The 23194-nt window shown below is 41.4% G+C and overlaps 1 protein-coding gene across 2 annotated transcripts; it reads right to left on the minus strand.

The window, feature by feature from the left end:
* Window positions 1–242: 242 nt before the first annotated feature.
* ugp2a (UDP-glucose pyrophosphorylase 2a) lies at window positions 243–22320 on the minus strand. 2 transcript variants are annotated; one of them, XM_066659809.1, is made up of 10 exons: window positions 22193–22320; window positions 18276–18403; window positions 15291–15398; window positions 9802–9987; window positions 6644–6777; window positions 5771–6068; window positions 4986–5183; window positions 2238–2480; window positions 1651–1755; window positions 243–1246 (listed from the first exon to the last, which is right to left on the minus strand). In XM_066659809.1, exons 2-10 carry the CDS (start codon window positions 18372–18374, stop codon window positions 1139–1141), a joined length of 1479 nt encoding a protein of 492 aa, XP_066515906.1. In that variant the 5' UTR covers window positions 18375–18403; window positions 22193–22320; the 3' UTR covers window positions 243–1138. The 2 variants fall into 2 exon arrangements, with proteins under 2 accessions (XP_066515906.1, XP_066515903.1); XM_066659806.1 differs by lacking the exon at window positions 22193–22320 and adding an exon at window positions 19380–19587.
* Between the last annotated feature and the right edge of the window lie 874 nt (window positions 22321–23194).

The raw sequence follows: 23194 nt of genomic DNA on the forward strand, positions 1-23194 counted from the left end.
CCTATCTCCACTGAAACACTGATAAAACTAAATGCCAGACACCATGTCTCAAATATGCATCCACAAAAAATGTAGCTAAAATGTATGTTACTAATAGAAAAGAGACATATATTTAATAAAGGCCCAGAGTGTCATTGGGCACTCCTTGTGGAGAACCTGGTGACTGCTAAATGTGTGAGAGTGAGTGAAAGAGAATCCCTTGCGTCTTTAAATAAATGGTAAAAACAGATAACATTGTAATTGCATATTGCACTTTAATTGCATCCAGAAAAAAATCCATCCAGACCATCCAACGTAACGTAACCTCCAGGGCCTTCAAACACACAAAAACAGCCTAACCTGAGCCTGTAATCACTGACCTGAGGACAGCCTTCCCCTGCTACATTCCCATTCATAACCACACCTGATCCTGCTTCACAAATCAGTTTCTCTTTAATGTGTTCACTGGAGCAGGACCAGATACAGCGAAATAACTGAGAGTACATTCGAAGAGAGGTTTAATGTAAAAATATATCTGCCCTGCAGCATAAAGGGCACTTGATACTAAATGTGATTGTCATTTGTTGAGAAATGGATGCCTTAGGAAAATGTGAACACGCAGGGACACACGTCCAAATATTTTTAGACATCACCTTATTAGTGAATTCCTCTACTGTGCACACAGCTTCCATATAAATGCATTGAGAAATAGAGTGGGGAGCTCTGGAGCAGCTACACATGAGCCTGAAGTCACCTTGACAAATGCCAGGCGTTAGCCAAAGGAGACGGAATCCCTCAGCATTGGGCTGTGGAGCAGATGAACTGTGTTCTAATGATCTCCATACCCTTGCGATGAGTGGGGTTAGTGATCCAGAGCTAATCAACCCACACCCTCACAGCAATGGTCGAGGCATAAAAGGATACAGGTGTCTACAAACTTTGAATCAGAGTGTATGTAGGTGCACACATATTTCCATGTTTATATGAATGCACGCATATAGATGGCTAAACACTAATACTGTACTAAATTCACCCACACAAAGACATAGACGGATAGACTGTAACAGTGAACACGCTGGATGAAGGTTATATGTGAGAAGCAGTAAGAGGCAGTATGTGTGTGATTGGTGTTCAGTGTGTGCTTGTGTGTAGAAAGGCATCAATGGTCCAGGATGCGCAGATTTCCGGAAACAATCTTGTTCTCCAGCATCGCTCCAGCCGGAATGTCGATCCGATCTCCATGATTAGCGATGATTATCACTGTGCCCTGGAACATGAGGGAAAACTTGTAAACGATACTAAATATGATAAAAAAAAAAATCAAAACACAGAACAATGCATCCATTATTCACTTCATCTTATCCCCAAAAGCGCCAAAATGGGTCCAATTTCAATGCAAATTGTCTGATAACCTTTATAGTGTCCAATGCTTTCTTACATATCTTGACATGTAGTAATTTTTGCAAATATTTTTAGTACACCACTATTGGAATCATCTACTTCAAAGCTTAGTTACAGCTTTTAGTTATTTTTAATATTTTCAGATGTGTGTTTTGAGTGTGCTATAATTAGCTTGTGTTACACCTTTTCAAAACAAATGATTGGATTGGGGAAGCTCAGTCTCCCTATATCCCTCCCTTTCTCTCTCTCTCTCTCTGTTTATCTATTTACCTTTAAAGCAACTTGTTTTCCAAAAGTGACGTCTCCCGACACAGTGAGGTGATCTAGCTCCAGCATGTCTGGGATACTCTCAAACCTCCGCAGGAAATCCTGAACCTAGACACAAACACACACACACTTAATTATTACATCTAAGACGTAAACATACTTTTTAAAATACTAATAGTTTCCATTTGTAATAATTTTGTACATAAAACAGCTGTGAAAATAATTACTTGACACTATTTTGTCACTAATAAAGATGGTATTAATTATGATACAGCTCTGATACAGTTTGTGTAAATCCCATTCTCAACCATTTAAATCTAAAATCTGATATAAAATAAATAACATGCCATTGATATTAACCACATCAAGACGGCAAGAGAAAAATACCCAGAAGTTTATCAGTTCTGTTGTTGCTAGTGACACCTGTTCGCAGAAACTCCTCCCATCAGTGCTACCAAACTGTCACTGGAGCTCAACATGCTTGGAGGAGAACACTAACAGCCCTCATACATCCATGCCACTTGTGAGCCACCCATATTAATGTTAAGGTGCTAGTGTTGTGCAGTCTGCCCAGCTGAGCTCTCATCTACCTTGGTGAAAGAGCTGCCCAGTTTGACATGGGGTGTGGTGGGGAACTCCCTTTTCTCGCTCATGGTCAGAGAGCCTGCATCCAGGCTGTACAAGTTGGACATGACCAGCAGGAGGTCTGAACTGGTCTTGACAGGCAGGAAGCGGCTACGAGGGACATTAATGCCCAGCGCGTTGTCGAAGCTCTTAATAGCTGCTCCCACAGCTGTCTCCAACTGGATCACGTTCAGACCGCCATCTAGTGTCTGGAGAGGAAAAAATACACATCACAAACACAGTTTCTCATAAGACACAGGTTAATATAGTGAAATGGGGTGTTTATTAAACACAAAAGTCTCTTTAAAGCATGCAATGCATAGAATTAGGGGTGGGTAGCGCCGAGGCGCAGCAGGTAGTGTCACAGTCACTCAGCTCCAGGGACCTAGAGGTTGTGGGGTTGAGTTCAGCTCCAGGTGACTGTCTGTGAGGAGTTTGGTGTGTTCTTCCCGTGTCCGTGTGGGTTTCCAAAGACACACGTTGGTAGGTGGATTGTCACCCTGTGAAGGACTGGTGCCGCCTTCAGGGTGTGTTCCTGCATTGCGCCCAGTGATTTCGGGTAGGCTCTGGACCCGAAATCACTCAGACTTTCGATAAAGCCAGCTGATACTGACAATAAAGTAGATCTTAGTTCAGAAGAAAGACCAGAACCCAACAATCTCCAGCCACCACCAGAACCTCAGTCACTGCGATGTTGTGGGGGCTGGGGTGGGGTTGATGCTGGGTGTCTATACAGTGTTAATCAGCTCTGGGTCCCTGGGGTCAGTCTTCACTGTGATCACTTCTTCTCCAGCAGTGGAGAACACACCCATTTACAGTATTGAGCTTCACCAACATGGCGCAGTTTCATTAACGCTCAGCCAAAACTTTAAAACCACCTCCCACAGCCAGTGTCCATTTGATCAGCTCCACTGACCACCGATCATCGTGTCCAAAATGGCTCCCTATTCGCTATATTACTTACTACACAGAGCACTATTACAGGGAACTGAATTCAGGAGGGTTGTGAATGACTTCAGACACTGCGAGGTGCATGTGGGTTTTTACCAAACACTGCAGTGGATTATGGCCTATATACAAGGGTCAAAGGGTTGTACACTGTATTTTGCAGTGCACTGTGGGATTTGAGGGCACTGAAAATTGTCCACTGTGTTTTCAGACACAATCCCAAAATAGTGCACTATGTAGTTAATAGGGCACATTTTTGGACACAGCGCATATAGGTGCACTTTGCAGTTCTACAATAACAGACTGTGCTCTATAAATGTCAGCCCCCTTTATGTTCTACTTTATTCACCAGGATCCTACAGAACCACCACAGGTGCAGGTATGATGTGCATAGTGCATAGCCCATAATGGGCTGGATTAAAGAAATTGAAGACCTGGAGAAGTTGTGTCAGTCCGAAAGCAATGCATACCCGGGTTGCCTCAGAGAAGAGACAGACAAGATTGAGATACAATTTGAGCAGGAGAAGGAGCTGTTGGAGCTCGAGAAAGAGAAAGAGAAGGCCCAGCTGCTGGAAGAAGTGGCAGCAGAAAGGGAAGGATGGTGGAAAGAGAGAGAGGACACTTCGCAGGAATTGTAAATGGAGAAACAGAAGTGAGCTCAGTGTGGAGGAGCTGGAGCAGGCCTGGGCCCAGGTGAACAAGGAGAAGAAGCAGATAGAGGCAGAGAGGGAGGAACTCCAGCTCCAGCTGATGTAGACCACATATTGAGAAGCTTCAAGGAGCTCAGATTTCTAGAGTTTGCAGTGGCCTAAAAGAGCAGAGCAGTGTGGGAAGAGAGAGGGGTGGTTACATCTGGGTTGAAAGAACAGCGTTCCCACAAGTGCTCTTCTAGTTTTAATAAATATATTACATCAAACATCTTTTTGTCTTTGTGCTTGATGATAATATGATGATTATACCGGCCACGTTGATAATTAATATTAACTATTGTTATTAAAGTCTATGTTCACAATGATAATTTAATACACTTTTAATAAAATTCATAGAATATGTCCTCACTATTTACATGCAGGAAAAAGCTCCAGTGTTTGTATGCAGCCCTAGCTCTGCAAATGGGAAAGAAAATATTGGTGCTTTTCCACTGTGTGGTATCAGCTTGACTCAACCCGGCACGATCCCCCGCGAAATGGAGCCATTGTGACTTCACAAAACCTTGTCTCTGACTGTAGGCCAATAACACTTTGATTGATACTTACCACTGTTGATGTAATTTAGATATTTTTTCTCATTATCAGTAATAATATACTCTTCTAGTTTCCTCTTGCTCTGAAAATATGCACATATTCATTATCTTCTCCTTCCTCCTGGATCTCATATACCGGCTACTCTCTTTATGGCTGGCTGTTGGTTGGGTGTGTGACATCTGAAAGTGTGTGGTGTTTCATTGAGAGCAAATCACATTGTGAGGGGGCTAACAACGACTGAGCACAGAGCAATCGAAATTTAAACTCCAGTCCTATCTGCACTGTGAGAGTGTGTTCTCTGAGTAAAAGGACAAAACACATTTTAAGTTGATCAGAGCATCTGCTAAATGCCTTAATTGTGAAGGATTTGAAGAAAATTCACTGAAGAAAATGACTGATTGCTCCCTTGAATAAGAAAAACCAAGGGTTGTGAATACTTGTTTCCCCAGTGTTGGCAGAGTCTCCTACAGTAGTTGAACTGTGTGTAGAGGTGTGTGTTGTGTGCTGCATATTGCTCTTTACCTTTGGGTTGACGATGATCTCCAAGTCCAGGGTGTTCCCCTCTTGCAGTCTCTTTATGGCGGGAAGGCTGATCCACAGGTTGTTGGTGTTAAAGATCTTGAACTTGGTGACGGATTTGAACTCGTCGACATGTGCTTTGGGGACCTGAGCAATCTCCAAGAGCCTCAGTTTATTATCATACTGGATCAGAGTGCCACCCTGAAACACAGACACTTCCCATTACAGAGTTACTGCAGCCAAAGTGAACCGGTTCGAAGATATAAAACAGAACTGAACTGAACTACAGAGTAAATAAACTCATATATACACTTTAATTAGAGAGTAATCAGGTTTCTTAGTTTGGAGCGGTGCAGGGGAACAAAGGAAATCCTTACTATCAGTGAAATAAATCATAAATAGATATGCGCATCCCAATATATTACAAGAATTTTATTAATGATAGCCAGGGTGTAAAGTTATAACTAAATCTCCATGTGCCCCACCACTTATTCCTGAGTGAAAGGTCTCTGAGCTACCTCAGCCTCATCTTCATCCTCGTCTATCACACCTAATCCTTTTAAATCATTTATTAGACAGACCATAATGTTACCGATTATTGTAGTGGGTTGCCATGTGTACTGTCCAGGCATTTGCAGGCACATGTGTTTTATTATTAAACATGAGAAAATACAGGTAGAGTACATAATAAAAGTCCTCCACCACAGTTGGCCTACAGTTGGGAAATAAAGGTCTTTCACAAACATTAATAGAATAAGGCCACAGGGTTAAACCCCTCCCATCCTCACCTTGACGTCTGCTCGCGTTTTGTCCGTCACCTCCATGACAAACTCACAGCGTCTATCGGCAGGTTGGCTCATCAGGTGATTGAGGATGTGGAGGTCCACTGTAGCCCCCAGGTTATCAATGTTGGAGACAAAGATGTACTCCTTCCCTTCAGAGATCAGCTTATCCAGCAGACCTGAGTTACAGAAGCTGGCGTAGATGTCTCCGTGACCTGGAGGGTACCACGCCTCACAGTTCTCACCCTCTAGACCCATACTGGTCGCCACTGGCAGCAGAGACTCTTTATTTATCCTTGGATATCTGCACAGAGAAAAAAAATGAGCGAGTGAGAGCAAGAGAGAGAGAGAGAGACAGAGAGAGAGAGAGAGAGAGAGAGAGAGAGAGAGAGAGAGAGAGAGACAGAGAATGTGAATTTCAGGAACACAAAGAGAAGACAAGACAGAAAAAGATTGGGAACAGAGTAGACGGTAAAAATTAAACAGATAAAAGAAAACTAGTTGAAAGAAACAAAGAAATAATAAGGAAGAGAGGAAAGAGGCAAAAAGGAATAGAGAGAGACAGGGATCATACAGAAGTCAACATAAGGACACCATATTTGAAGTGGATCCACAGATTTCTAGAGAGAAATGATCAACAGACTTCAGACTGAAGTGGATCAAAGCAACTTTAAAGAAACATCTGTAAAACATCTCAAGTAAGCACCATCTGTTGTTCTTCACTGAGAGGGCGAGAGACACTGAGACAGAAGAGTGAGGGAGAAGAAGACGATCCCTGAGCTTTGGTGAATTAAACAGACTCAGGAAAATGCACAAGGAGGAAATGGAAGGTGAGAAATGTGATAAAAAGTGTGTGTGTTTGTGTGTGTGAGTGTGTACCTGCTTTGGTTGAATGTGTGTATTTTCACTCGGTGATGAGTGTATTTCTGCAGGATCTTCTTGGTGTCTTCATCAGTGTTAAAGCTGTTCATCAGCACCAGAGGAACATCTGCATTATATGTCTTATTCAAATGCTGCAGAGAGTCACACAAACACACACACACACACACACACATACACATATTTTTTTGAAATTATAAACTACTTTGTGCAAAAACACTGAACAATATCTAGAGCTGCATGATTTGAATAAATTGCTGATGTGTTGTTATAACTCCAATCAGAACATGGATGGACTCATCTGGATTAGCTTGGCTCTGATTGGTCAGGATGCTTATCACACTATAGGCATATAACAATCCTATAAGTTTATTTACAGAGCACCTTTCATACACAAGGACAATTCAAAGTGTTTTACAGAGACAACAGAAAGAGTAAAAAGCAGCTAAAATTTAGAACAAGAACAAAAAAAATACATGAAAAGAATTAAAAAAAATTAAAATAGTTTAATAAAAGAAAACATAATTAAAATTATTCAAACTATTCATATTATATAATAAAACAATAAAAACTACCTGCTGCGCCACCATGTAGTATCAGTAGTAAATAAAGATTTACAAAACTGGTTTGTAAATTTGTGTTTTTCATATTTTGAATACAGGTGACGCAGTCACACAGCTCCTGGGACCTGGAGGTTGTGGGTTCGATTCCCGCTCCGGGTGACTGTCTGTGAGGAGTTGGTGTGTTTTCCCTGTGTCCGCGTGGGTTTCCTCTGAGTGCTCCGGTTTCCTCCAGAACACACGTTTGTAGGTGGATTGGTGACTCAAAAGTGTCAGAGTGTGTGAGTGCCTTGCTCCCAATGATTCCAGGTAGGCTCTGGACCCACCGCGACCCTGAACTGGATAAGCGCTTACAGATAATAAATGAATGTTTTGAATACACTGTTATAAATTATTTATGAATAATATACTTGGAAAGAGAGATTCTTTCTTGATCCAGTTCAGCCTCCTTTGAAGAAAGTTTGGACACCACTGTCTTACACCATTAAGGCCTATATAGACCAGTAACCACACTGTTCTGTAACAAACTTGCGTTACAGAATATAGTACACAATTAAGTGACAATGTGCCCCACTTATGCAAACATGACATATTTGTCATATTTGTAAACGCAAACATACAATACATTCTCCAAGCTAAAATATGTCTGTTTGGAAAGTTGAAATATGTTTAACACCAAATAAAAGAGTTATGCAACTGTGAGTTCAATGGTCAATGACACAGCAGGAACATTTTAACTACAGACTCCAAACGCAAATAAAGACCATCACATCAGCAAGAGGCTGATAAAACGGGACTTTTCAGAGAGAAACACACTTTCAAAAAGCTTGAGTAAACACATCCTTGACCCGTAAAAGTCCACAAAACCTGACTAAGCTCTGAACACAGCACTTCACTGCTGCAAACCCTATGAAACGCAGCATTTTAAAAAGCCCACAGAACACTAAAAATGACACTCCATCGCTCCAAACATGAATAGGATAAACATTCTAACGCTGGAAGGGAGAATGTTTTAGTAGAAATGAGGGAGAATGTTTTATAATTTTCCAGGTATCACGCAAAAGCAGTCGCACACTGACTCAAAGCTCAGATATGTCGGTGTTTGCGGGGAATTCTGGATATGTGAAATCCTTTAACGCAATAATATGCAGTATTTTATAATTATTCTACATTCTTAAATATACACCACATGTACACAACTCTGTAGCAAGTTCTCGCATGTAGATCACACACTAAATGGTGCCACTCTAAATTCTACGTTAAAAAATATTACAAATGCTGAAACTGATCTACAGCACACCATGTTTTGCTTGTGAAATTCCATTTTGGATCCAACTTTTGTTTTTTTCAATGGGAAGAGGGTCATGTGACACATCAAACTTATTGAGCTGACTTCAAAATGGCCGCCATGATGTAAGGTGTTCCATATAAATGGCCCACCAAGGTGTATTCATATAAATGGCCCACCCTGTACATTCTGCATTTTAAAACCTGCCCACATGGTTTAAAAAATAATCATATGCCAGAATAAGTATTCAGTATATATTGATGCAATTTACAGCATTTACAATGCAAAAATACAGTAATGCAATTTATTAGATGTTAGTTGCTCCAAACAGCCTGAGCTACTTTCTACTCAGAACTGAGGGCATGTCAGATATTTAGGACTAGGCTTTGGCCCTATCACTTAGAGAGGACAGGTTCAAGTCCAGGTGATGCCTTAGACATCCAAATTTCAAGGGAATCCTCAAGGGGCCTCGCTCTGAGGTCATTGAGCTACTCACCCATATTTAATTCAGTTTAATTTGATTTGATTTATTTGCCAAATTCAGTTCTGCTCACATAAAATCCAGAAGATAACTGCAGACAAAGTGATTACAAAAATGTCTGAGCAGAAAAAATAACTACATCATTCTTTCTGTGACAGTTCATTAAAAGAAAAACTGTACACTATAAAATGCTGGTGTTGATTATGAAAACAGTTCTAAACCAACATTCTACAGAACAGACTAGTTGTGAATTCATAAATGCAGAAAACATCTCTAAAATATCGAGCCTAAAATAAACGGAAGAGTTTACAGGTGGTTTTCCTCTCATTTCCACTGAGGGCCACAACGCTGCAAAGCAGCTTATTGTTTCCCTGCTTTAAAACACTGGATGATTTGAGTGGAAACAGATGTGATAGAGCAATACCTTGGCTCTTCAGGACAGAGTTTGGACTCTCCTTACCTACAGATTAGCTAGACCTTATGATTAGTCCCAAACAATATTACTATTTTTCTAATAAGGAAAAAAACCAGCGGCTGTATAAATAAAAACATTAATAAAAGCTGCCCATATTTCTTGATAATATTCAGTTTTGAATAACCCGTAAAAGCCAAAAGAAAATCAGTATTATACCCAGGAATACCCAAGAGTATTCCTCATGCTTGGCAGATGTTATAAATGCACTGAATAAATGTAAATGTATAATTTAACTCTACAACCAACCATAACTTAAAACATCTATTCTTAGTTAATGATATTCAAGCAAACACTGTCCAAACACTTGGTATGTTTTTGCAGAGTGGACACAGATACGATCCTTAAATACTGTACCTCAATCTGCTGCACAGTCAGATCCAGGAAGGTGTTCTCACTGCGAACGCTAATCAGACTCTTCGGGCCTTTGCAGCCCATACTGGTGCCCAGTCCTCCATTCAGCTTCACCACGGCCAGCTTATTCAGAGAGGATGCAATATCCCCCGGCAAACCCTTCGCCCTGATCCGCTCATAGGGCTGGATCTGAGAGAGGAAGGCAGGTTGGTGTTATTACATACATCAGTTCAGAAATCAGGTCCAGTTTCTTTCGTTTTGCAATATAGCTATAAGGCTAATGTAGCTAAAACATAATGGAAGCTTATGGCTCCAATTCCTTGTAAATGCATAGCTGTGTTAGCTTAAACTTAGCTTAAACGAACACATCTAGGGATAACATATTCAAAACATGGCTGTACAGAGTTCTCTACACTCACTGGAACTCCACAGTTCTTTATTTTGTCTGCTCTTTGTTTATAAACTGTTCTTTGTTTCTTGTTTTATTCAGGTGTCGACAAGAGGAGGATTGGTAACACGTTTGTGTTTTGGTTGCACTTTAGGTTTCTTCCTCATGGTCTGTGGGAGTGTTTTATTCCACTGTTGCCTGAGCAGTGCTCACTTGGAGCTAGGATCTGGAATTCTGTAAACAAGCTCTGTGAAAATACCCATTGTAAAATAAAGCCTACATTTTTATCATAATCACAATTCCAAAAACCTAAAAAGTTTGGATGTTCTAAAATTTGCTAAACTCAGTCATGTGACTTAGTTGCAGACTGCTCCTCCAGCTGTTCTTTATTAGTACCACTTACTTTTCCAGCCTTTAGTTGCCCCTGTCCTAAAGTCTTCTAGATGCTTTGCTGCCATCAAGTTTTAAACAAGTTAACTTTTTGACGAAATTGTAAAGTGTCTATGTTCCATAGCGAATAAATGATGGGTCTTTGAGTTTTGCAAATCATTGAATTCTGTTTCTATTTACGTGCATTTACAGGGTGTCCCAACGTATTTGGAATTTTGGTTGTATTAAGGAAGCAAACTCTCTAAACAATATATATCTTTGTTTGTCATTTTTGGGGTAAGGGGTTGGATTTGCTTTCCTTCGCATGCTAATTTAGCTAAACTGTTCAGCTGAACAGCCCCTGTGTCAGTGTGTATATCTTAGATACAGAAGTTGGAATGTGAGATTTTGCCAAAACCCTGGATTCAGTTTCTCTGTTGCTCATTTAAAATGCTTACTGCTGCCCAGATACCAAGGCACAGATTCTGAACTTTTGGCCTTGTGCTGCATGGCTGGGCTCAGTGTCAAAAAAGGAAAGAGGGAGAGGGAACGGGGTAAAGGGATTGAATGAATGAATATGAGATAGAGAGAGAGAGAGAGAGAGAGAGAGAGATGTACAGGAAACTGGAGATGAGTAATTCTTCAGTTACACAGAAACTTGTATAAAGAAAAGAAAAGCTACATTTCTAGTTGAGGCAACATTCAGCTTGCTAGCATACATGCTAAAAACATTGTAATTAGCGAAATGGCCTACATTATTCACCTCACCCACTGAGGCAGAGCTGGTCAGCGTTGGCTAAATCTGTACACAAATATCTGTTAAATAAAATAAACTGACTTTAAAAAGAGACTTGAGTGAAATAATGCGACTGTTAAAAACATTACAAAACCTGTAACACTACTGAAGTACTGAATAACCTTTCGGAAAAGCAGTCAAAAACATTAAAACATTCAGCTACTATCAGTAAAAATCTGATTTTAGTTAGGTGCCGTTCTCTTTTCTTGTCTATAATCATATACGAAAGCTCCAAATTCAGTGATGTGACTGAACAAAGCAGCTGAAAATAACAGTTCAATAAAGTATTTTTTTCTTTGTGGATATAAAGTTCACACACTGGTATAAAGTGTAAAAATAAAAAGCATTTTTGTCCATATTCCACTACTGTGTACACTTTTTCCTTTAGTCACAGTTTGTATTCAAATTGATGTACTTTTATATTTGATTTAAAAAGTTAATCACACAATTAAAAAGTGCATTGAGAAATCAATCTGATCACCAAGGAGCATCACAATCCTGCCACAGGCACACACACACACACACACACACACATTACAGACGCACACACAGATACACACATGCACACAGACACAAAATAAAACCCCACACATTTATAAAAAGGTCCTTTGGGTTTGGTAAGACCATAAACACTGTAAACAGGAGTAGGATAAAAGCTGGCCTTCACCCCACCAGTGTTTGACCAAGTTAAATAACAGCGGGATCAATGTCCATACACTGTCACGAAAATACAGAAAACCAAACTTGTGTTATATATCTGATGATGCAGTTTTAGAGTGAAGCTGCGTAGTTTGGTTCATCAAATGGTCAAAATAAACTGGAAAGTGTTAAGATCAAAGCCAAATTTACTTTTGGAAAAAAACACAGTAGTCTGTTCTCTTTAAACACCCACAGATTGGGAATAAATTAAAAAGCAGCTCAGTATCTTATTGAATCTTGTCATATTATTTTATATTGCAACATATATTGATATAGAATTATTGTCCAGCATTAGGTCAACCATAACTTGTATGAAACTAGAAACAGAAATATCCTTATTAACAGCTAAAGGATGAGTCCCAGTGAATCAAAAATCATATGAAAATATCTTTCACACTTCAGTGAATTAAAGTAACACTAGTTAAGATTTGGTATTTTTGCACCTGACCTCCCTCTATAGTTACAGGGTTTAATGCTCTTTTACAGAAATCTGTAAAATGGTGGATGGTTTCCTACCCTTCTAAAAAAGTTACATAGTGTAGTTTCTGCAGTGCTGAGCCCAAAGTAGCAACAACGCAGGTGCTATTCTCCATTTTACAGCTCAGGGAAGCATCATAATGATAATGAAGCTTTAATTTCAAGGTGTGGGTTCGAGTCCCGCTCCGGGTGACTGTCTGTGTGGAGTTAGTGTGTTCTCCCCGTGTCCGCGTGGGTTTCCTCTGGGTGCTCCGGTTTCCTCCCTTGGTCCAAAAACACACGTTGGTGGGTGGATTAGCGACTCAAAAGTGTCCGTAGGTGTGAGTGTGTGAGTGCATGTGTCTGTCGGTCTGTGTTGCCCTGTGAAGGACTGGTGCCCCCTCCAGGGTGTATTCCCGCCTTGCGCCCAATGATTCCGGGTAGGCTCTGGACCCACCGCGACCCTGAATTGGATAAGCAGTTACAGATAATGAATGAATGAATTAATAATTTCAAGGTAAAAATATTACTTAGTGTTCCTTTAACTGTCCCTGTGGGAGCCTCATTCTCCACAGCATCAACAGTAAAACATTAAATGCCCATAGATTTCTGTAAAAAGCCACAGGAAAGAGTGTGTCTCAGAGTTTACTGGGGTCTGTTCAGACACACAATTACTCCTCATAACTCTGCTCAATGTAAAGGTCACCTCCAAGGTGACCTTAGGAAAATTTCAAAGTGTAAAATCGCTGTCTGAATATCAGCTTTCAAATTCCTCACAGTTCATGAATGTGCTTCTACCCACGTGACAATACACAACGTCCCTGAGACCGCTGCCAAAATCAGTCACACAGACCCACACACACAGACCTTACTCTCTCACTCACACACATACACACACACACACACAGAGACCCTCACTCTCTCTATCTCTCTCCATCTCTCTCTCTCTCTCTCTCTCACACACACACACACAGACCCTCACTCTCTCTATCTCTCTTACACACACATACACACACACACACACACACAGACACAGAACCTCACACTCACACTCACACACACGCACAACTCACACGCAAGGCTAGTTGGGAAGAAAATGAGATCAAGTGAGCCATGGCAAATGACATCATAGCAGTGATTTGGCAGACTGTAACTCTGTAGAGTGTCACTGATCATCATGTTATTCACAGCACAGAAGTGTTCTTCAGCATTTTTAGCTTCAGAAAGACAACTTATTTGCCACATTCTCCAGCCTAAATGAATGAATGAATGAATGAATGAATGAATGAATGAATGAATGAATAAAAACTAGACAGACAGACAGACAGACAGACAGACAGATAGAAAGATAGATAGATAGATAGATAGATAGATAGATAGATAGATAGATAGATAGATAGATCCAGCCTCTCTGTAGCTGAGCAACCACTGAAGCAAAGCTGCATTTTATTGTGTATATAAGTGAAACATATATCAGATATACTGACTCTGGTACAGTGGGATTGTGTGGGCACCAGGAACTATAACTATTTAAAGCTTTTTTGCTACTCTGTAAGTGAAATAGTGTGTGTTAAAGCACAGAATATATATAATACTGAATACACCATGTGAAATAAGGCATGAATTGTAATGAACTGCTTTGGACCCCGGTGACCCGACAGGGACAACTGGTGCCCAGGTGAAAGAAATGTCAGTCAATGACAGAAACCTCCTAAGCCTTGGTTCTCTTTTCCTGTACATCTCTCTCTCTCTCTCTCTCTCTCTCTGAATGCTAGAGGGGTCAGTCTATTCATAGTCTGGTCTTGTGTGTGTGTGTGTGTGTGTGTGTGTGTGTGTGTATGTGTTTGTGAGATCTGGGAATTGAAATGTCAGAGACCGAGGTGACCATTTACACACACCATGCTGGACACACACACACACACACACACACACACACACACACACACACACTACAGACAAGGATGTGGTGGATGATGCACATTCAACAGCTTGTAATGAACACTGAGACCCCTTTTTTTAACTTTAATGTTAAATATAACTTCAGAACGTGAGAATATTCAATTTGTCCAATAGCCCATTCTTCCAAACTGTTTTGTCAACTTTTCAGTTGTGTTCATAGTTTATTGAACGAGGGGTGGGGTGGGGGGTGGGGGGGTGTTGCAGTCTCACTGACGCTAGGCCTCACCAGTCCATGGAGCTGATATTCTTACACTCAGTATTGTAGAGCTTTTTAAAAAGCAATGTAACCAAGTTAGGAACAATCTGTTATTGTGTTGCTCCTGGGGGTTACAACTATTTTTCTGTGGTTTAAATGACAATCTTAGAAAATACACACACTCACGCACACAAAGAGGCACAGACACCCAGTGTCTTATTCAGCCTGGCCACTCTATACTCTATTATATCAATCTCCCCCCACTCTGTTCACTCACGCTACCTCTCTGCCTCTGTTTCTATTTCTACTTTACTTCCCCCTCCTTACCTTCAAACTCTCTTTTAAACGTACACCCTGTGCCCCTTGCTTTCAAACAATCTCCCAGTAACACTCTGTCAGGAGGAGAGTGTGTGTTGATATGGGTGTGTGTGTGTCTCTCTCTCTCTCTCTCTGAGGCCCAGCTTGCCCAGAAAAGCACTCAGCTCACAGTCTTACTACACCCAACATCCATGTTGGGATCTTTAATCACTTCAAGATGAAACTCCACACTGTCCCCTTTTCTCTCATTAAGTAGTTATGTAACTCTGCGTGTGTGTGTGTGTATGTGTGTGTGTGTGTGTGTATCTCACCGAATCCTCAGGAGGTCTGTTGATTTTTGCCCAGTCCACTGATGGCCCTTTCACCTGCAGGAACCTGTGGAACAGCTGCTTAAATCCTTCAAAATCCTTCCTGGAGCACTGAGGGCAATAACACACAGAGACAAACGCTCATAATGTCATCTCAGCTACTGCACGTAATTGTGAAGCTTAGGGCAGTGCTGTAGTTACATGACTCATAGTCCACATTTTTCTTGAATTTGTTTTACCCTGAATTCTGTTTATAACATATTGGTGGGTCTATGTGCCACAAACCCCTCCCTCTCCCACAGGATTAAACAGGCCGTCTATTTACTGCATCGTTTAAGACTGATGTATGCATCTGTTGTGACTGGCTGAATATTGAGCCTTGTTCTTAAAGCAGTCTGAGATGAACCGATGGAAACCTAGACTAAATTTTACCATCAGCCCGATTTTAACAGCTACCCCACAGCCAGGAACAGCATGGTGTTTAATGCGTATCCTGCAAGTCCTACAGAAACAGCTCAGCTACACACTGTCCTCACACAGGAAAAACAATCCATATCATGAAGAGACAGGGTGGTGCTGGTTAATACTGAATGGCTGTATATTTATAATCATAAAGATGTGATCTACAGCTAAGAAACTAAGCCTCTTAGTTTGAAGATAAAGTTTAATCTTCTTTTAAAGTTCCTTATTTTATAAACTCATGGTTCCTCTAAGTGGAGCTGACCCTGCTGCATTTTCATATCTATCTAACTGCTGCTACATAAAGTCACTGCTGCTAAATAAACTCACCCTATTTCCAACTAACTCTGCAGTGCCTGAAGCGTAATGAACTCAGACTCTGTAATTACAGCCCAGACTGCCATGTTCATCGCCATTTTCATATAGTTAATCCTCTCACCTCTAACCTCCCTGATAATGACTCCAGTCTTGTGTTGTAGCATGGTTTGAGTGTAATTAAGCTATAGTTACCTCTGGGGAAAACTTGCTTTAATTATGGTTCTTGCTGCTGCTGGAGAAATGCGGTTTGTATTAAAAAGCCTGATGGATGATCGGTAGTGGTCAGATAAACACCTACTCAGTTCATTTGAGCCTGTGCTTCGTGCACTAAAGAAATGCAATTATGAAAAGCACTAACTTGTTAGGAAAGAAATGAAAGCCAATGAGGATCATGTAGTGTGCCGTCTCCAAAATGGTGACTTTATAGGACAATGAAACGTCAATGTCATTTAACCTGGGACCTGGAGGTTGTGGGTTCGAGTCCCACTCCGGGTGACTGTCTGTGAGGAGTTTGGTGTGTTCTACCTGTGTCTGTGTGGGTTTCCTCCGGGTGACTGTCTGTGAGGAGTTTGGTGTGTTCTCCCTGTGTCTGTGTGGGTTTCCTCCGGGTGACTGTCTGTGAGGAGTGTGGTGTGTTCTCCCTGTGTCTGTGTGGGTTTCCTCCGGGTGACTGTCTGTGAGGAGTTTGGTGTGTTCTCCCTGTGTCTGTGTGGGTTTCCTCCGGGTGACTGTCTGTGAGGAGTGTGGTGTGTTCTCCCTTAGTCTGCGTGGGTTTCCTCCGGGTGACTGTCTGTGAGGAGTGTGGTGTGTTCTCCCTGTGTCTGCGTGGGTTTCCTCCGGGTGACTGTCTGTGAGGAGTTTGGGTTTCCTCCGGTTTCCTTGCACGGTCCAAAAACACACATTGGTAGGCGGACTGGCGAGTGAGAATGCGAGTCCTTCAGAGGGTGTGCATGGCCCTGTGAAGGACTGGAGCCCCCTCCAGGATGTGTTCTCACTTTGTGCCCAGTGATTCCGGGTAGGTTCCGGACCCACCGTGACCCTGAACTGGATAAGTGCTTACAGACAATGAATGAACTGAGGACTGTTTGTAAGACAAGAGTTTGTGCAATTGTAGTTTAATAATTTGCACAGTATCAAAGTCCTATCGACACTCACTATTAGACTTGAACATTACACTTCAGTGTTGAAAGTGCAATATTTCTTTAACTAAAACCAATAGATTTGCTAAAAGTATAGCTCCAGGAAAATCAGCTTCAGAGTTGTCAGAACTCGTCTACAGAGCTGTGCATTTTTGAGTTAAATCTCGATACTTGGGAAACTTGTTAACACACCTTTGCTGACTATGTGTATTAGATTAGATGAAAGATGGACGGATCAGTCACCTGATAGGTGGGGAAAATCCAAAGGGAATGAGTTTGTGTGAAGTGATTAAAGCTGGGCACTTTTCTGTAGTCGGCATGTTTTTACTGAACACATCACGAGTTCCTGACTTCCTTCCTCAGACCCTTTACTCTGCCTTTGTTAATTTTCCTCAGTGTCCTTCAATTCAGTTCTGACTCATATTCTGATAAAAAGTCAGGTTTGGTCTTTGATGTCCTAATTAATACGATTACAGAGGAGAAGCAGATGAGCCTTGAACCACTGCAGCCGCTTCCTGTTCTCTGCCAAAATGTAATTTAACTGTTTCCTTTCGCTCCTATTACCAAGCGTGCTTCATAAGTGCAGCCTGTATTGACAAAGCAGTAATACATCTTTAAAGACCAGGAGGTAGAGCTGTGTACCAGGGAGTATTAGTATGAGGGGGTGGGGGGCAATGTAAATTTTATTACTTCAATTTAAAAATGAATCAATAATGCTCTGTTAATGTGTTGTAATGTTCTGCAGCAAAAATGTGGACTATGTGGCGGTCCCCGAAGTCCATTTTGAGAACCTCTGTAAGGCTCAGGTGATCAACACAATCATTCTCACAAGCTGAAATACAGATTTATGACACCCATACATGGCCTATAATATTCACATGAGCTAAGTGGGCAGGTGCAGGGCGGTAGAGAACTTCAGAGTTGAAAAATACAGAATTGTAGCAGCTGCCGTATACAAAAAGAGTAAACAGATTAATCTGGTAGCTGTATAATATTGTAATTACTCTCTATGCCACTCTGATTAAGCCTTGCTGTTTCTACTGTGGCCTAAATAAATGCCACTGTCTTTTACCTCAGCCTCTGCTCCCTTGGTTGTGGAGAGGAGCTTCTCCAGCTCTTTGTGCATGGACTTCTCATGCTGCTGCCTCAGCTTCTCCTGGAACTCTGTCATACCGGCGTGCAGACAACCTCGATTCAACTCTAGCAAAAACAGAGAGATGACGAAAAAAATTTAAATACTTGCACTGCACTAGCATCATTCATTTTTAAAGACTCCCCTCCAGTGAAAATCAAGTGTTAGCATGTCTGCGTGGTGGTGTTTATGCACTAGAAGATATATCATGCAAGAATAAACTGTCAACACCAGGGATTTTCATTTTCACTTTGAAACTGCAGTGTTCTCAGACGGGGGCGAATTCAGGAACCCAAGGTTTCTTACATAACAAACCTGCAGAACCAATCAGGTCAAATTTACATTGGGATTAATTGCATGTTGACAGATGACTAGAGGGAGACATTAAACATTCATTTAAAGGTTGTACAACTTATGCACGGCAGCACATTCCTCATAACCTTCTTCTCCAGTCACCACCGCTGTGAACAGTGCTCACGCTTGTCATATTAAAGGAACACTGAGCAATATTTTGCCTTAAAACGATGGCTTCAAAATCACTGAGATGCTTCACTGAGATGTAATATGGAGAAGGGGCCTCTGCCATTGCCATTTATAAGCCATGGAGGAGGCTTATAAACCACCCCACTTCCTCCCGCTCCCCACTGATTGCAGTACAGTGCTGTACAATGCATTAAACCCAGGTGCGACAAACCCAAATCGTACCTAGTGCTCCTCTCTGAATGACCTTATTTACATCTTAAAGGCTTCATCACACAGAAATGTGGAGAATTTGATTTGGGCAATGTTCCCTTACAGGTTATGGTTAACCACTGATCTACAGTGTAACTGACAGCATCACTAAATCCTTCAGTATAATGATGGTTGGTGTGTGTGTGTGTGTGAGTGAGAGACAGAGACTGTACAACGATGCTAGGAAAAAAAGTGTCATGAAAGCAAATGCAAAACAGTGCTGTTAAATTAAATGAAAACACCCTCCAGTCACGTCCACTTTAAACCCCCGTCTACAAACTGAAGCAAACACTCACTAAAAACAACACTCACCAGCCACAAACGACATGGTGGAACAGCCTGGTATCTGCGCTTTAAGTGTGCGAACCTCTGGGTGTCCTCGGACAGAGATACCGCCTTAAAAACTCGCGACTCGAGAGGTTTTCAGCAGCGAAGGGTTCACGAAATGTTGACAGACTTCTCCTTAAAGTCGTGTTGTTTTAACGCGCTCCACGGACCCCAGCTCCCCTCCCACTCACTCACTCCCTCACAAACACACACACACACACACACACACAAAGTCCAAAAAGCACGCCCCACTCTTCACACGCTTTTCTCTGGATGTGGCTGGGGTCAGGTTCGCTGCGCGGTTTGGGACACAGCCCGGCAGCCCCTCAGCACGAGACACCCTCAGAAAAACTGTCACTCTGGTGGTACCCTCAAGCATAAACAGTCAGTACTTTTGGGTTGGGAACATGAGCAATATTCCATCACCAAAACTTCTATTTTGTTTTTTTTCATTCTGTGTGTTTTTAACACAATTCTGTAAGAAAAGCTTAACTATATTCACCTCTCCTGGAGATGATTATAAAGTCTTGTCGTGTTCGCTAAAGGTACATTACATTCTCTTCTCCAGACAGAGGTGAATATATTTGAGCTTTCATTACAGAATTCTGAAAAACAATACAGAAAAACAACCACCACAAAATATCTAAATGCAAGTCAGGAATATGAAATACTGCTTGTGATCCCCACCTAAAAGTACTGAATATGTACTCTGTGTAAATGTTTACACTAGAAACACTTTCACACATGCACCGAGTTTACCTGGTGGAGCAGTTTGTGTGAATGCAAACAGCCAGAACCGCTAGACCCTAGGTAAAGACTCTGAGTAAATCTTAGGCAGCGTATGAGTGAACGCAGCCGCTAATGTCCCGGAGTATCTCTATCTTTGTCAACATATGTCCAGTGTACCAAGTCTCATCAGTAACTGTTCTCTTACCTAAAACAAGCTGTTAAAGGTTATCGGGTCTTGAACTTAATATTTAATATAGTTACACACCAATCACTCACTGTCCATTCTCTCAGCTCCACTGATCACACAAGAGCACTTTATTGTTCTACAATTACAGACCGTAGTCCAGCTGATTCTCTGCATAATTTGTCAGCCCTATCTCATATCGTTCTTCATTATTCAGCACCATCACAGGACCCCAGAGCAGGTATGATTAGGATGGTGGATCATTCTAGTCAACAACAGTGCAGTGACACTGACGTGGTGGTGGTGTGTTAGTGTGTGTTGTGCTGGTACGAGTGGATCAGACACAGCAGTGCTGCTCAAATTTTGAAACCCTGTGTCTTCTCACTGTCCACTCTGTGAGACACTCCTCCCTCATTGGTCCACTTTGTAGATGTAACGTCAGAGACAGCAGCTTGTTTGTCGCTGCACAGTTTGTGGTAGTCATACTCTAGTCCTTCATCAGTGACACAGGACGCTGTGGATGTTTTTGGTCGGTGGATAATTCTTAGTCCAGCTGTTACACTGAGGAGCTTATAACTCTAGCAGCACTGCTGTGTCTGATCCACTTGTACTAGCACAGCACACACTACATCAGTGTCACTGCAGCGCTGAGAATGATGATGAAAGCACCAAATACAAAGAGATACAGAAAGACATCTTGCTTTACTTAAAAATTAGGCTTTCAGCACAAGAATGATCCCATTGCCCAGGCCAAAAATAAAAATGAAAAAAAGCAGAGTACTTGAACAACAAAAAAAGTATGTTCTACTGTACAACAGCCAAGTCAAAATCCAGATCTCAATCCAGGCACGAATCTGTGGCACTATTTGAAAACTATGTTCCACTATTTCTTCCAGTCACCATGAATAAACTGGCCCAGGTGAATAAGAGGAAAAGGTGGCCATCAGCCGGGACAGCTTTAGGGAGGCCAGGTACTGTGGATGATTATCTCAGGATCAGAAACACCTCTCCAGCTCATCCCAGAGGTATTGGCTGGAATGCCACTCCAGAAAAGGCTGATCCACTGCTCCACAGCCCAGTACTGGGACTGGAATTGAGCAAGGTGACCTTAAGCCCAGCTGCTCCACACAGTCCCATTTTGTTTCATGCATTTCTATTGAGTCCACAAGCTGTGCCTACCTGAACATATTTCCACAAAGTGTGCACTTTAAAGTATGTGAAGTTACAAATGGCGGTTTGTGAAATATCTGGAGATACACTACCTAGAACATGAGAACATTTAAGTGCTGCAGTCTTGAGTATCATTTGTTTTTAAGGACTAAAGCTAGCTCAGTCCTCAGCACTGATTGTAATATGAGATGACAAAGGCTATTTTCAGTCATACAGTAACTTCTACAAAGCTTCTGTGATTCTTCTACCGTTTAGTGGTGTCAGGGTCAAGCTGAAAGTCTTCTAAGGAGCATAATCTAGTGGCCAACAGACATTAGACACATTGACAACCAAAGTTCATTTGTGAAATGGTTTCTTTACGTAGCCTTACTTCCTCCATCAAAGTTTAAAATGTCTAGGAATTGTGTTGTGAAGCTTAAAAAGAGTTAATGACTTATTTTGCTCTGTGTATATCTTCTAACATATAAACAACATCATATGGACATGTCAACCAGATTAAACACTTAATATTCACTAGAGGTGGTCTATAAATGCCGTTCTGAATGTGTTCATAGTGTTGGTGCATAGTTCTATAAGGCTATAGCTTATCTATAATCACAGTATGGGAAAAGTAAACAACATCTACTACTATTACTACAGTGAATATAGCATCACAGCCAGAAGCTTTGCGAGCCATTCACTCCATTCACAGCTACTCTCTCTGACATTCAGTTACCTTATATAAGAGCTCCAAGGGCAAAGGGGGCTTAGGCCCACTAAAGCGAGAAATAAACACAAAGCAGGCCAAACTGCGCTCGGCTGAATGAACCTGGGTGACAGCAAAGCACTCAGAAAAGCAGGCATGTGACCCTGGACCCTTGCAAACACTGAACAAGCACATAAACACTCGCTTTTCCGCACCACAGAGTCATGCGAGAGAACTTACTCCTGTCCAACAGCGTCTGAACGCGGCTAACGGACCACAGATAGCGTCACAGCTCAGGCCCTCAGCATCGACCAATCACAAACCAGACGAACGATGCCTCTGACCAATCAGGTGTCGCCATGCCAAGCAAGTCATTATATAAGGCAATGTTGCCACCTTCAGGCCGCAGAAAGTAACGCATAAACGTTTAAAAGGCAGCGACCATTAGTCCAAGTAAAAATATATCAAAAATGTAAAAGTTAAAAATATATTTCATGAAAATAATTTAAGCTACATTAATGTATTTTTATGTTAAAATTGTAAAAATATACAGTGTGGATATTATTATTGCAAAAAAGTGATAATTTAAAACGCTTCTAACATGGCTAATCCAAACTCAAAATTCAGTGCGCCACGTTTTTATTATTTTTTTCTGGCGAGACAAAAATAAAACATTTAATGAAGCCACCCTCTGGCGGTCAATTACAGCCCAACTTCATCAGAATTATGTTTAGAAGTCATTTTAAAAACAAACAAAATAAAATCCATAAAGGTCTATAAAATGGTTTAAACTCTACACCTTCAGTTTCACTTGTTACACAAATTAATCAGAGTAAGCATTTAGTACATTTCCTCTCACCCAGAGTTTGAAGGCCTCACCCTGTAGTTTGATTGGTTTCTTAGGTTTATGACATCAGAAACCCTGGCTGTCTGTATCCACATTTTGACACTATTTGAAAAAGTTTTCAAAGCAGAAATGCTCAGCCATGGTGCTGTTTATTGCCCTCCTGGTATGTATTCTAGCTGAGAAAC

The sequence above is a fragment of the Hoplias malabaricus genome, chromosome 2 (genome assembly GCF_029633855.1).
Source record: "Hoplias malabaricus isolate fHopMal1 chromosome 2, fHopMal1.hap1, whole genome shotgun sequence".
Taxonomy (NCBI): Eukaryota; Metazoa; Chordata; class Actinopteri; order Characiformes; family Erythrinidae; genus Hoplias; species Hoplias malabaricus.